Here is a 14,988-nt window from a genome sequence, read left to right on the forward strand (position 1 = left end):
TATGCTCACACGCCTCTGCCTTTGATTAGATGGTAAACCCATAAGTTAAAATTGCGAGTGTTCCCTGAGAGTTCAGGCTTGAGCTCGATTAGGACTGAATGGTAGGGGTGGCCTGTGAGGGGAAGGCAGAACATTGAAAATGGCCCTGGACTTCAGATCAGTGGATACTGGTAACCTTTTTTTCACTAGAGTTCACTTCTCTGGTAAAATTTTGCAATCCTCAGAAAGCTACCTTCTGACAGGCCGCAAGTGCAAGCCTGCCCTCCTTACAGTTTAAAATCTGTCTCGGTCCTCCAGCCTAATGAACACACTGGAAACTTAGAAAACTCAAAGAACGATCTGCTGGAGAATGAGTTTGAAAGCCTCTTTTTATTTATTCATTTTGAAATACTTGTCAGAACTGTACCGTTTCTGCAGTGATTTGCAGATTCCTGTCATGATAACAGTGACTATTGGAAAAACAAAAAACGGAAAAAAAACATAAGCAAATGGAAATCATTTTCCTTCCGTTTGTTCTTAGCTCTTCAGGGTTTTGTTCCCTTTAACTCTAAGTCAATTTTATTCTTGGAAAGTTAAGTCATGTCAAACTTGACTGGGCTGGAGTATATGTTTTTTTAATTCCAAGGGTAAATGCAACAGAGTCAGATTTCATCGTCCACACATTGGTTTCCTTCCCCACTCGCTCTTTGGCATTTGGTGGCAGGACTCTAATGCCTTTTCAGATGAGTGTGAGCGAGTGCTTTGAACACAATGATTTTCAGACAGTGGATCACAAAGTTTACATCTCACAGATAAAATATTTCCAGTTGCTGCAGTCAGCATTAAACAAGGCTTTGTCCTTGAGGTATCCACAACCCTGGTTAACTGATTGGAGTTTCTGAATTGACCACCTGTAAATACAAGTGGTATTAGATTTAAGGTTACTTAGGGGGGTGACTTTGATGTTCTTGTGGTAAATTGAGAGGCATGACATTCGGGGCTTGTTTTATTGCTGGACCCCTTTGTAGTCCTTTTAGCTTTCTTCTTCAAAAACAGAACGTTTTCTCTCAATAGACAATATATTCATATAATGTCAACATGAGCACATAACACTGACTCTACAAATAGAGGATCAAAATCAGAGTTTCTTTCCTGACTTTTAATTCCCAAAATGCATGATACCTGATTCTCCTCATCCATTTCTCCAATTCTATTTGAAAAGTTTGGTGTGGAAATTGCTTAATGGTTACCACAAGCTCTTTTCCTTAGCACCCCATTAGTTGTTCCATGATATAAAGAACACATACTTGGTAAGCACACTATTTGAAATTGTTCAGTAAGACGCTAACATTTTGCAGGACATTTCTAGAGAATAATGGAAGGAGAGCTGAGAAGGAACAAGATTTAGCAAGTAGAAGCTTTTCACCATGTTGGCTTTGAACACAACTAAGAGTCTGTGACATGGCCATGTTGGTTAAGTCTCTTGGAGGAAATCTAACATATAAAATATAATAAACCTTTATATTCCCTAATATTTCTACATTTTCCTGTGATATTTATTTTAGAGACATACAGGGCAGGGGGAGGAGACGAGCCATCTTGCCAAAACCAAAGTCCACTGCGTTTCTCCTGAGACAATCCCACCCAGTACTGGTCACCGTTTTTGTTCTTCAAGATGCTGGTGATAAAATCCTGGAAGAAACAAGACTTGCGCTATGAATTGAAGGGAAAGAAAGCAAGAAGTAAACTACTCTGATATAAAAGTGTGGCATTTTGGCCAGAAATGAGGGAATCATGAAGCTAGAGGAAGAGGAGGAGAAGGCTTTAAAAGGGGCAGGGAGGACATTCATTTTAGACTCTTTTTGTTGCTATATGAATATGTTGATGTGCTTGTGCAAAAATAGGGAGCTGGCATTAAAATACTCTTAAGAGATTGAGAGTACAGCAGAGATATAATATCATTAAAGGCAAATGCTGTACAAGATTCGCATTATTAAAGGAAGTAAGACTGTCTTGGTCGCCGTAGAAGCATATGGGCTATTCATTTCCACTACATTTCAACCCAGGAAATAATTTAGAAGATGGCAGAAGTGACTTGCCTATAAGCACAGATTTTCAAAAGTGTTTTAAAACCCATAATTATAAGAAATTATTTCAGGTTGTCTTGGTTTGCTGTCTATCTCTTAACTGCCCCTCTTTCTATTCATAGAAATGAATTTCAACCAGTTCTTGAATATAATATTCATACATTTATAATAAAGTCATAAATGTATCATTGTGAATCTATCTCACATATATGTTGAAGTCAAAGAATAATTTCTAAGAAACAGCTTATTGTTTGCTTGTTAGTAAATAAGTAATGTTAAACACTGTCTTGGCAAATGCTCATTTTTATAGAACTATCTGTTTCATGATTCATCTCACTTTTTATGTCTCTGTTTTTCCTTCATTATTACAAGATTATTGCAGGATATTATACTTCCCTGCAGCATTGAATGGAATAAATTTAAAACACATTTAACACTATAATGTATATATAGTTTGAGTATATTATTATGGCCTGAGATGATATTCTTTTATAGTGACCTCCCTCTCCCATCCCTTCGGTTTTATGAACAATAGACAAGTAAATAATATAATCTTCTTGTTTCTGATAACTCTCTTATTTTTGTTTGTTTTACAATTCCTCTAATAAGAGAAAATCGCATTATATCTCATCTCATCTAAACCTCTAACAAATACACTACTGTTGTAGAATATTAATGGGGCCCTGCTGGTGAAGTGCTTACACATTGGTCTGTGATCTGCATGGTCAGCAGTTAAAAACCACCAGCAGCTCCACAGGAGGAAGGCTGGGACTTCTATGCCCCTAGAGAGTTACAGTCTCAGAAACCCGCAGGGGCAGTGAGTTTATTGAGGATAGAATAGTAATAAGGTATGTTCTCTTGTAAGAATTAGTGCGTAAGATCACCGTTTAGCTTGGCATTTTCTGAATGACAGGAGGCCCTGAAAAGACTGTTTACCATTTCTTCTTTGTTGTCTATTTGTAGAAGCTTGGCGTCCTCTTTGAAACAAAGCTCTTTACTCCGGCGCCAAACCTGCCATTGTCGGGAGAAATAGTAGCAGCGTTCCCCATTCTGGATCCAGTTGTCTGGACAAGGGCTGCAGTTATGGGCTTTGAATAGAAATGGCAACATTTGACTTTACTTTTACCAGTATAAAAATAACACAAACATGGCCCCTAAAAATGAATCCTTGCATCGTTCTCAGTGAAGCTACATACTCCAATCCAATGCTCTACGTGATACAGCATTCAACAATTCCACTTTCTCTGAAATTGAATAGAGTAAAACTTACATAATCATTTCCAATTGCCAAAGGTCTCTAGAATTAGTTCAAGATAAAATTAGCTTTAGAAGCTTAGCTCAGAGCTTTCATTTTCAATAAAAGTTCATTTGATTGAGTGGGCTTCATAAAACCCTTCTTTTTTTTCTTTTCTAGTTTATGTGCTTTGCAGCCTCTACTTGCTTCTTTCTATGTCTCATCTCTTTTCATCTGATGGCTCCAACCTTTTTCTTTGAATCCCTCATTGAAGATTACTTAAATGGTACACCTAGCCCATCAGCAATTAATTTCTAATTAAGTAACCATAGCATATTTATTAAATAATACAACAGGCAAATATAGACTACACAATGGTTATAAGAGGTTTAAAAGATAAAACGGAAATGACTTTATATAATCTTGCATTATAACAATTTCATAGTATAAACTTTAATTTCAAAACTAAATTTTCTCCTCAAAAAGTTATCCAAACTTGAATCTGCAGCAATATAGAAAGTAGATATTTGGGGGAATTGGGAGCAGAACTAAGGATACACTTATAGACTTGTGCGATTGGATGAGAACCGAATGCTGCTTTTACAAACCTTCTGCCCTACTAGTCACGTGGATTCCAAGTCAGCACTTAGCAGCACCTGTGTTGGTAAATTGTCCTCTTCTGCACTTTTGGTAACATTAGTTCAGGAGGAGATATGCATCAAGTAGAAGTGGAGAGTGCCCCAAAGTCATGTATTTCCTGCTATCAAACTCAAACAATAACTTTACAAAAAATTAAATGTGCGTGTCATGGATTCTTGTGAAGAAGTTGTCCATACATTTAGCTCTGCTGTGAAAAATAATTTTCCTTTTTAAAAAAGTATATGTATATATATTAATCAATTCAATCAGGGAGTAGTAAAGCACCAATGAAGCACATCATTCTTCTAGTCCCTGAATGCTTCCCCCCACCCATCCCTCCACTCCACTACCATGACTCATTTCTACCTTACAAATCTGGCTGGGCCGGAGTACATCCACTGGTACAGATAAGAAGAATTCTCTATCAATTACCTGAACTGACAGAGTTTCCCATCAAGGTTTGGCAACATTTCATCAGACGGTCCTGCTTTCTCTTCCACTGTGTGAAGTTTAACAGTTCTCTCTCCTGTTGGATGAGGTTTTCTTGCTGTTTTGCTGCAATTGTGGAAATCTGAAACACTTCCAACAATGACAGTCGTTTCAACTATAATACTGACATATTGTAACAAATTACAAGTAACATTGTGTGTGTGTGACTTGAGTGTGCATTATTTTAGATTTTTCTGCTGAAAATTCACATGGCCAAAGCAAAAGCCACAAAGACTATAAAGAAAAAAAACAAAATCAAATTTAAAAAATCACCTACTTGTCATCTCTGATTCTTTATTTGCCCAGTCCCCGCCCTCCCCAAACCCAGCTAACTTCGTTAATTTTATGTACTATGATTCCAGAGATATTTTGAATTTTAGAAGCAAATGAAACAAAATACCTTCCTCTCCTTTACATTGATGATCACAATCTGTTCACACAGTTTTGCACCTTTAATTTGATCTCAAAGTGTAATTTGGACAGAAGAACATCATGCTTGGTAAGGTGGGGGTCAACAAAATAGAAGAAGATCCACAAGAAGATAGGTTGACACAGTAGCTCCAACGATGGGCGGAAGCTTAACAACAATTGTGAGTTGATACCAGACAGGGCAGTGTTTCGTACCCTTGCACATGGGTCTGCAGAAATTGCAACCGACCCAAAGCACCCGGCAGCAGCAGCAACAACAACAACAACAACCTTGACAGATTGGGACATGAGTGAGCATAATAATGAACTATAGGAAGTAAAAAAGGGAAAGGACCGTACAGATGATTCTCACTAGTTTTTGGTGTAGAAACCTTGTCCTTCTTGGTGATAGCTCAGATGATCCACACCTTCCACACGTGGAGGTATTATTGCAGCTGACAAAACCCCAAAGACGTCCCAATTTTTCTTCATTGTTAAAGTAAGTTTTCATGATTTGTGTATTTTTTAAATGTATGTATGTATGGTGAAATTAAATCCCTTACTATGACTTTTATATCCATAATTTTTGTAACTCCCATCCCATCCAATAAATGAGTGGGAGGATGTGAATAAGGTAATAAGACTCTAAGTTGGGGACTGGTCAGATTTGCCATTCTACTGAGAATGCAAGTAAGTCTTCGCAGGAGTAGGCAGAGGGATTCTGTGGCCATTGGGAAAGAAGAGCCACCAGGGGAGCACGTTGGACATTCATGTTTGAAGTGATTGAGGCTGTAGTCATAGCAGCACTGAAATCATGTGCCAGAACAGAGTAGCCTCACTGAGACCGTGAAGCAGTGGGTGCTCATAGAGTATGACAGAGGCCAGGGAGCCTGGTGGCTGAGATTCTGAGGATCAGACAAAGAGCCGCCTGCCAGCATGGCTGGTAAGTGGACTGCAGACAAAAGAACAATATCCTTACAGTTTTGTAATCTGTTTTTTGCCTTAATGAACCCTCATTATCATTAATTCTGCTTTTGTGCTCTGTGGGGCATTGCCATCGGTTATTGAGCCCACTTGAATCGTGGAATGCCATGGGAGGAATGGTTGGTGTCAGAACAGGGTAAAGAAGGTGGAGGGTAGGGCCATGTCTGATTTATGCCTTAGGGCAATTGGCATTCTTGGGTCATTGGAATCTATTCCCAGGGAAAATAGCCAGGGAGGTCAGATGTGAGCCCATGCCATTTCCTCCATATGTATCTATTAGAATATACCTAAATATTTATACGCAATGTTTCCAAACCCAAAGACAAGATTAGGTTTAGAGAGATATTGATAATACAATGCACTAATCATAAAAAATAACAATTAGAGGTATTCAACTTAATCAGAATTGATTTAAGCAATGTTGCCATCAGATAGGGGCTCTGTCATAAATTGAGGACAACCTGTAATTTCTCTGTTACTCTCCAAACCATTATTGGGTTATTTTATGAAGAGATTGGTGATCAGTGGCATCACCCCAAATAAGAAATCTGCCTCTTAAAATTGATTCAGAGTTTATTTAATGCCTTAAGCATTCCATATTGGTTTTTATTTATTTATTATTATTTATTTTGTCTTCTTTCCTAAGTAGTTAACACGAGTAAAAGAAGACTGAATCCTGTTATGTAGAGTTCAAATTTAAATAATATTTTTGATAGCTAGCTTTCTTAGTTAAATATGCATTCTTAAATTAGAAAATTAAAATGGAAATTGACACCACTTCATTAAAATTCCCTACATTTTACAGAAGAAATTGGACTGCTGAGGTTCAATGACTTCTCCGTTAGTTCTCTTTCAACTATGCAAATTTGTCAACTGCATGTTTATTTGGGAATTACATATTTAAGGCAGGAGTTGCTTTAAAACACAAAGAGAGGAAAGGAAAAGCTCTAGTATTTGATTAAATATCTTAATAAGGAGATGGAAGATAGTCGTGATCACATTTGCGCTAGGTTATGGTATGCTGAACTACAGCACAATCTGGAGAAGGAAGGGTGGTGAGACCTTGTCTCACATGCGAAGGCATACATTTGGTAAATAGTGCCATGCATACAGTGACTTGCATTCCTTTTTAATCACATTTCTTAGTGCTAGCATGAGGGACACTAGAGGTTCTTGTCATTTTTCTTGAGCTGTATAATATTTTTGATGTCAAAAGTTTATTTGCCTGATATGGAAACATTTCTCCAATTTCGATTTAAGGGAGTAAAGTAATTTGATTACATATAATCAAAATGAAACAAACTTTGAGGTTACCATTAAACATCTTAAAATTGCACCTTACCTATTATAGAGTGAAGCACTTTTATCAAATAATGTGCATAAGGGAAAGCTTGGCATAAATATACATTAGAAATTAAGGAATGCATTGTGAATTTTTTTCAAATTCCATGTTTTCTCATGCTAACATGGCCCATAAACTGAATTGCATTATAGATAATTACTTGCATTATTTCCCAAGGAGACATGACATTAGATTTAATTTAATTTTAGATTTAATGCAATTGAACATTGAACATTATGAGTTACATCTAAATGCTCAGATAATTATATTTAATAACAGTTATATGAGTTAAATTAAGAAGTCATAATTTTGCATCATTTATATACATTCTGCTATTTCTTACTGGATTTTGTCATCATTTAAAAATTATACAAGTTCATAGCTAATGATATACATATAAATCATTATATACACAGCTGTGCATAATATAATTTGCATATTAATTATTTTTAAAATCTCCTTTTGTACTTACACTTGATGCCCAAGTAGAAGGAAGCTGCTAATGAGCCCAGGCATAAAATACATGAAACCATCACCATGACACGCCACATCCCTAAACATGCCACAGAAATGATTAACTTGAGAAAAGACGGAAGAAGACAGGGGATTCAAAGAAAACAGGTAGTCTTGAGTAATCCTAACTGGAGAATTATGAGGCCTGGAATGTGTAACTAGTATAGTTTTATTCAAACTCTTTAAGATACAAATATTATCTTGGAATACATTGAAAAAACTGCTAAATTGAGCAAAGTTAATAATAAAGTTCTTTTATCTTTATGTACGACACCACAACCTCACTAACTGAACCTAATTAAGTACATACACTATTTTCCAAGTCTTTTAGGGATTATCACAAACTTTAGATTTTGAGGGCAAAAAAACTGTCTATCTCCCTATCTCTCTCTCTCTCTCTTTTTAAAATCATTTTATCGGGGGCTCATACAGCTCTTATCACAATCCATACTTCCATCCATTGTGTCAAGCACTTTTATACATTTGTTTCCCTCATCATTTTCAAAACATTTGCTTTCTGCTTGAGCCCTTGGTATCAGCTCCTCATTTTCCCCTCCCTTCCTGCACTCCCCTCCTTCATGAACCCTTGATAATTGATAAATAATTATTATCTTGCCATATCTTACACTGTCCAATCTCTTTTTAGTGTAATTTCAATCAACCAGTTCAAAGATATTTTCTTCTAAATATCCACTTTGGATGAGGAATTTTTAAAATTTCCCAGTTAATTTTGCAACTATTCACAAGGAAGAATTAAGAATTAATTTTATCCTTTAAAAATCATTTTATTAGGGGCTTGTACAACTCTTATCACAATTCGCACATCCATCCATTGTGTCATTTGTTTCCCTCATCATTCTCAGACATTTGCTTTTTACTTGAGCCCCTGGCATCAGCTCCTCATTTTCCCCCTCCCTCCCCACTCCCCCCTCCTTCACGAACCCTTGATAATTTATAAATTATTATTTTGTCATATCTTACACTGCCCGACGTCTCCCTTCACCCACTTTTCTCTTGTCCGTACCCCAGGGAAGAGGTTATATGTAGACTGTTGTAATCGGTGCCCCCTTTCTGCCCCACCTTCACTCCATCCTCCCGGTATGGCCACTCTCACAACTGGTCCTGAGGGGTTCATCTGTCCTGGATTCCCTGTGTTTCCAATTCCTTTCTGTACTTAATACTAATCTGAGCAAAACGTAACAAGGTTATCTTTGGACATTGTAGTAAGCTGAGTGACAGACCCTAAGATATCCATGTCTCCCTTCTTGAAAAGAGTAAATGTGAATTTATGTGGCACACTGTGATTTATAGGTGTGTTTAAGTGAAAGTACTCGGGAGGAGGAAAGTACCGTGGAGTTGCTGGCATCTTATAAGAAGTAGACAGGAGCTCAGAGGGACTGAGGTGAGGTGAGGTGAGGTGAGGGAGATCTGAGGATGCTAGCCCCTCACTGCTGGCCATGAAGGTGAAAGAGGACGTGCACCAAGACAATCAATAAACTCAGCCACAGAAGCTGCACCGCAGCTGCTCCAGGGTGCACAGCCTGACTGACATGTTGGCTACAGCCCCAAGAAACCCTGTGTTAGGAATTTTGACCTCCAGAAGCATTAAGAAAATCAATCTGTGCTTTGTTTTGAGGCTTCTAAATTTGTGGTCATTTGTTGCAGCAGTAACATAAAACTGATGCATATAGTAAATGTTAAGAATGCATTTATCACTTACAGTAGACAATTCAAGATTAGTGTTTAGTTTACCACACATCCCTGGAACATTTGGGGCAGAGGGTACAATAAGAAAATTATATGATTTCTTTCTCTTATCTTCTAATCCCATGTATTATTTGTCCTTTCCAGAATAAAACATAGAATGAAATAAAACATTATACAAATATTTTGAAGTCTATTGCTCTTCCCCTTTCATTGTTATTTAATCCTCTTCTATTTCATTTTTTATATGACAGAATATCAGGTACATTACAATCCTATAAAATGTATTGTCTCCTATTAGAAAAAAATCTTATCAGAAACAACACAACAAAAACAAAACTTATTGTCCTGGAGTACACCGACGTGCTTACCTGCACATTTGTTGGAAAACAGAGGTTTTTCATAGTGGTTTGGTGGTGAACTATCCCACTGCAGAGACGTGTACACTTCTTCCACCTGCATATTTGAAACAGTTTAATAAGTAAGGCGTAGACGCTTCTTCTGCTCAGGAGTCACTGTTGGAAGAACTGAAATTGGGTAGTTTTTCACGCAGAGTGTTAAATATGTTTGGGCTTATGGAGTAGAACAGATGAATCTTCATCCAGAAAGTGGAAGTTTATGAATTTTAGGTGGGAACATACCTTAATAAAAGAGGAAATGAGAAAGAAACTGACCTCAAAGTGACCAGTGCTAGACTACACCATTGCTCTGGGTTTCAAAATGTAGCAGATGTTGAAGGCGACAGCACGAGATTAAAAATAAGATTAAAAGAACATTCCTTAGCTCCAACCCCTGGGTGCAATGTAAACAGAGCTCAATAAAGAAATCAATCAGTACAAAGCAATAACTCATGGATTTCTGCTCACCTTTGGATTATGTATGCATAAATTCCTCATATAAACAGTACCTTAAATTCTATGCCATTGGATAAATTACTGATGTTATCACTGCAATTGTTTCAATGGGAGATGATTAACAGTTTTTCTTTTTTTATCGGGGCGGCGGGGGGGGGGGGGTGTGTTGTTCATTTTTAGAGCTTTTTTGGTTGCTGTTGTTCTTGTTGGTTTTTGTTCTCATCCTGAAATTACTGCTAAAGTAAATCAGAGTTGTGCATAACCCGTTGGACAAGCAGATGGATTCTGAGCTCCTACATCATTCTAGCCCCAATCCCAGAATAGTTAGTGCTTATAACATGGCCCTGCTCCATACTTGCCTTCATGAAGAGTTCACTGAACAGAAGAGGGCTTACCTCAATGTGTGGGGATGAAAACAGGTGGTGCCTGGCTATCAGCTGGAATAGTGTCTGGGGTCTTTTATTCAAACAGGCAGCCAGCTAAGTTAGGCATTGAGTTAGTTAGTTTATTGTGCCACCCTGGCTGATAAACACATGTGGGGTTAATTGAAGGGCAGAGGGATAAATGGCTTGGTGAGCCCTGCCTTTCTAGTTCTTGGGTCTCTTGCTTTGTGATGGTTGGACCAGGGTCCAGCTGCCTTAGCAGTCCCCTGCTTCAGCTTGTGAGGCTGACTTCCTGCAAGACATCTTCAAGGAGAAGCCACATGTATCTAATGCGATGCAGCCCTGGGTGCTGGAGCACCCGTGTGGAGACCCCTGCCAGTGCTGAGATGTTTAGACATTCACTGACTCAGCTTTCCTCCTGCAGTTGGTATCATTGTGTCTGTTTTGTGAGATGGAGGAGGACTTTGTGGATTGGTGTTGGACATATGGGTTAATGGTTAATGTTGGACTTGTGGGCTTGGGCAGCCCTGGGTTGGGATGTTTTCTTGATGTGCACTTAACATTCATATAAACTCTCTCTTATACATGAGTTGCTGTAGAGTTGTTTCTCGAAAGTACCCAGACTAATACAGGCATCAATTAAGTCCACATTAAAGAAGCACATTAGCCTGTGTGATCAAGGATACCCAAGTAATGCTTTTTATTTGAATGGAGCCTCCTAAGACACAGGGTGGACACGAGACGCTCTGGAAGGACATGTGGGGCATATGCAGCATATTCTGCAGTATTTCCTGAGATTCTTATCTAAAAAGTAATGAACCTTAGCTCCGTTGTTTTTAATGTGCTATTTAGTCACTTTTGAATCATAGCAATGAATGCAGTAGAGTAGAATTGTTGGATTGGGATTGCTAAACCATAATCTTTTTCTCCCATGGGTTGACTAGAGGGTCCATTGGTGCTTGACAATTGCACTACCAGGATTTGTTTTTAACACCCTAAAAACAAAACAAAACAAGACAAACAAACAAAATCTCACTGCCATTGAGTTGCTTTTATCTCACAGAGCCCGATAGGACAGGGTAGAAGTGTCCTTGTGACTTTTCAAGACTGAAAATCTCTGTAGAAGTAGATAGCCTCGTTTTTCTCTGGAGGATGAGCTGGTGTTTTGAACTGCTGATCTTGCGGTTAGCAGCCCAACTCATAAGCCACTATACCCCCTAGGCCTTCTCCTTGAACAACATATGCCCTTTAAAATGGACTCCTTTCTCTGTAGAAGTAAATGAGGCGGTGATCATATGCATGTCCACCGTCTACTTATATTCATGCCAGGAACCTGAGGACGGAAGTTCTCTACGTGGTTAGTTTCCAGTTGTTCTTGAATTTTATCAGCATCAAAAATCAGGCCAGGAATCATTAGGTTTTCCCAGTAATGCATAAAAAATCACTGCCATCGAGTCACTGATGACTCATAGTGACTCCCTCTGGGTTCGCAAGAGCATAACTGTTTTTGGGAGTGGGAAACCCAGTTTGTGTCCCACGGAGTACTGGTGGACTTGAAGCGTAGACACCCTGTTTCCCTGAAAGTAAGACATCCCCTGAAAATAAGGCCCCCCCAAAGCTACTGTAACTCTGGACTCTTGACCATAGCAGTGGGCGCCGTTGTGCAGCTCACTGTTGACCGCAGTGCAGCTGGAACAGACAGGAAGTGCGAGGTCTCTTTTAATAAAACAATAAACCATAAATGTGTACTGTATTCTTCTGTGTGGAAAAATAAGACATCCCCTGAAAATAAGACCTAGCGCATCTTTGGGAGCAAAAATTTATATAAGACACTGTCTTATTTTGGGGGAAACAGGGTAGACCATGAGGGTTGCAGGCCAACGTGTAACCTTGGCACCACCAGGGATCCTGTCCAGGGATGCATACTCTGCCACATTTCTGGGTGAACAATTGGATTTTCCTAATAAAAAGTTGAAAATGCTAATCATACTATTTAGTATGTATGTCTTATTACAGTACACATAGTTTACAGCAATGTTTAATGCTGTATTTTAATTTTTGGCAGCTTTGTGGCATATGTACGTACTATTATTAGTGTAGTGTAGCTCAGAGATACAAATAAGTCAATTATGTGCTAGTAGGTGGCAGAATTAATATCTGAAATTAGGTAGTCTGATTCTCCCACCTGTGCTGTTAATTTCTGATTCTGGTTTCATGAAGAAGTTGTCTCAGCGATGAATACTAGGAAAAACGGGTCTTTTCCGGCATGAATTTTCATTTTGTGGTTTTTCTTTTCAATTGAGTGTTGACTGGGCACTAAGGTGACCCTTCCAAACTTCTTTGTGCCATAAATGATGTATAAAGATATGTTTCTCTGTGTTTTCTGTTTTGGTGGGATGAAACATTGAAGTACAGAAATATGGCAGAGTTTTTGAGAATTTTCCAAATGTCTAGTTCCTATTTGGTTTCCCTAAGCAGCCCTGGCGGTGCAGTCACTACGTACGTGACTGCTAATCCAAAGCTTAGCAGTTTGAACCCACCAGCTACTCCATAGGAGAACGATGTGGTGGTCCCTTTAAATACAGAATTCAGTCTTGGTAGACGTAGGGCATAGTTCTGTTCTGATTTACAGGGTCATAAGTGGAATTGACCCACTGACTATGAATTTTGAGTCAATTTTACTAATGTACCATGAAAAAGCAGGAAGTGATAATATTACTCTCCCAAAACCAAGTTCGTTAGTCATTTAAAATGGCCATCAGAATTGAGATATTTTTTCTTATGCTTCTTTAGCAACCCAACTCTGCTTGTTTACTGATAGACTAAATGACAATACTTATTCGTTCAAGTATCTTTGGGTACTAGTGCACAAAACGTTAAAGGGAAAATACATTTATTAAATATTGGGCAAAGTATTTTGCTTGATGATCCATGTCATTATCCAAAGTGCTTTCCACAATTAGCTTATAAATTAGGCACTTGTATTAAATTCATAGATAAGGAAATTGAGTTTTACAGAGTCTAAAGTGCTTACTCAAAATCACACAAAAAGAAAGTTCTAAAATAGTGGGATGTGGGGGTTCTTATTTTGAAATGTATTAGAGACAATGTGTCTTAGAACCATGTGGAGCTGCTTGCCTTCAAAAAACAGGCGTCTGATCACCTCGTTCTTCAGATTGTGTCCCACCAGGATTGATTAATATGTGGGTATCTGAAAGGTGTAACACACACCTCACTTAAGAAGTTTGAGAATCATTTATGCAAATTTTAATCACACTGTTCTTATAAATAAAGAGTACCTTCTTATCTGTGGGTAAGAAATGCAATCACTTACCTGTTATTCTGATCGGGGGAGCCTCTCCACATGGCCTACAAATACTGAGTTTTTCAGGTGAGTTTTTGCTGAGTTATTCAGCAAAAAGCAGAGGCAGTACTGATAGAAAAAGAACTAGTTAAGACATTTCTACTTACTAGTACAGTTCCTAGCCCATGGTTCTCGAGAAAATAATTTTACTTCCTATTTTTCTACTACCTCACAGATCTTGTTAAGAAGTATTTGCTCATTAAAAAAACCAGCATTTACTCATTTTACAAATGAGTAAAATAGCATGGGTTTCTTTCTTTCTTTTTTACAAACTTTGCTTTTCCTTCTGCTCAGAAAATCATTGCTATTGAGTTTGACCACTGGTGAATTTGGAATTATATTTATATAGTGTTTTTGCTGATTGACACTTTGCAGTGAATTATCTTTATGTTGAGAAGCGAATGCTTTTCAGTTTCTGGTGAGCCAAGCACTCTGGTGGTGGACACAGACTAGGGAGGAAGGAAGGCCTGGTGTTTATTGTTACAGGGAGTCTGGTATGGCTAATGCTCTAAGCTTTAGGTTAGATGGTAGATGGTGAGGAATATGAGACTAAACTATCAGTTGACTTTAAATATGCGACGATGGAGGTTAAGGAAGTCACATGGTGAGGTCATGATTGTATTTCAGCTCAGTGATCGCATCATCTAAATGTATTCTACTGAATTCAGATTTAGTGGGTTGTTTCCTCACTGTGCTTTCAAACACAGACTCCCCTCCCCCCAGCTTAGGTTAATTAAGCCCTAGCTTTTCATCTGCCAATTTTAATTTTATATGTAATTATCTGAAGAGGGTATAAATCCTATGAAGACCAAGTCACAGGGATAGAAAACAAGAAGAAAAGAAATTAATGAAAAGCAGAAGAATTAGAAAATAATGGAACACAACTAGAACACAGGAGGAGCATCATAAAGATAAGTAGGCACAGACCCACGGGGTTTTGAGGGGCTTGGGGCTTTTGGCTTACCTCAGTGGAAGCCGGCTGGGGCTTGACCTTGGCCCAGCCACTGT

General features: G+C 38.3%; 1 protein-coding gene across 1 annotated transcript; it reads right to left on the minus strand.

Annotated features, from left to right (window-relative positions):
• Positions 1-369: 369 nt before the first annotated feature.
• CLEC9A (C-type lectin domain containing 9A) lies at positions 370-9,856 on the minus strand. The gene is made up of 7 exons (XM_030886461.2): positions 9,751-9,856; positions 7,635-7,715; positions 4,372-4,518; positions 3,003-3,154; positions 1,553-1,671; positions 790-890; positions 370-449 (listed from the first exon to the last, which is right to left on the minus strand). Exons 1-7 carry the CDS (start codon positions 9,839-9,841, stop codon positions 370-372), a joined length of 771 nt encoding a protein of 256 aa, XP_030742321.1. The 5' UTR covers positions 9,842-9,856.
• Positions 9,857-14,988: the final 5,132 nt, after the last annotated feature.

This window comes from Echinops telfairi, unplaced genomic scaffold, assembly GCF_000313985.2.
Source record: "Echinops telfairi isolate 266 unplaced genomic scaffold, ASM31398v2 ScPeMD7_1957;HRSCAF=2489, whole genome shotgun sequence".
Classification (NCBI taxonomy): domain Eukaryota; kingdom Metazoa; phylum Chordata; class Mammalia; order Afrosoricida; family Tenrecidae; genus Echinops; species Echinops telfairi.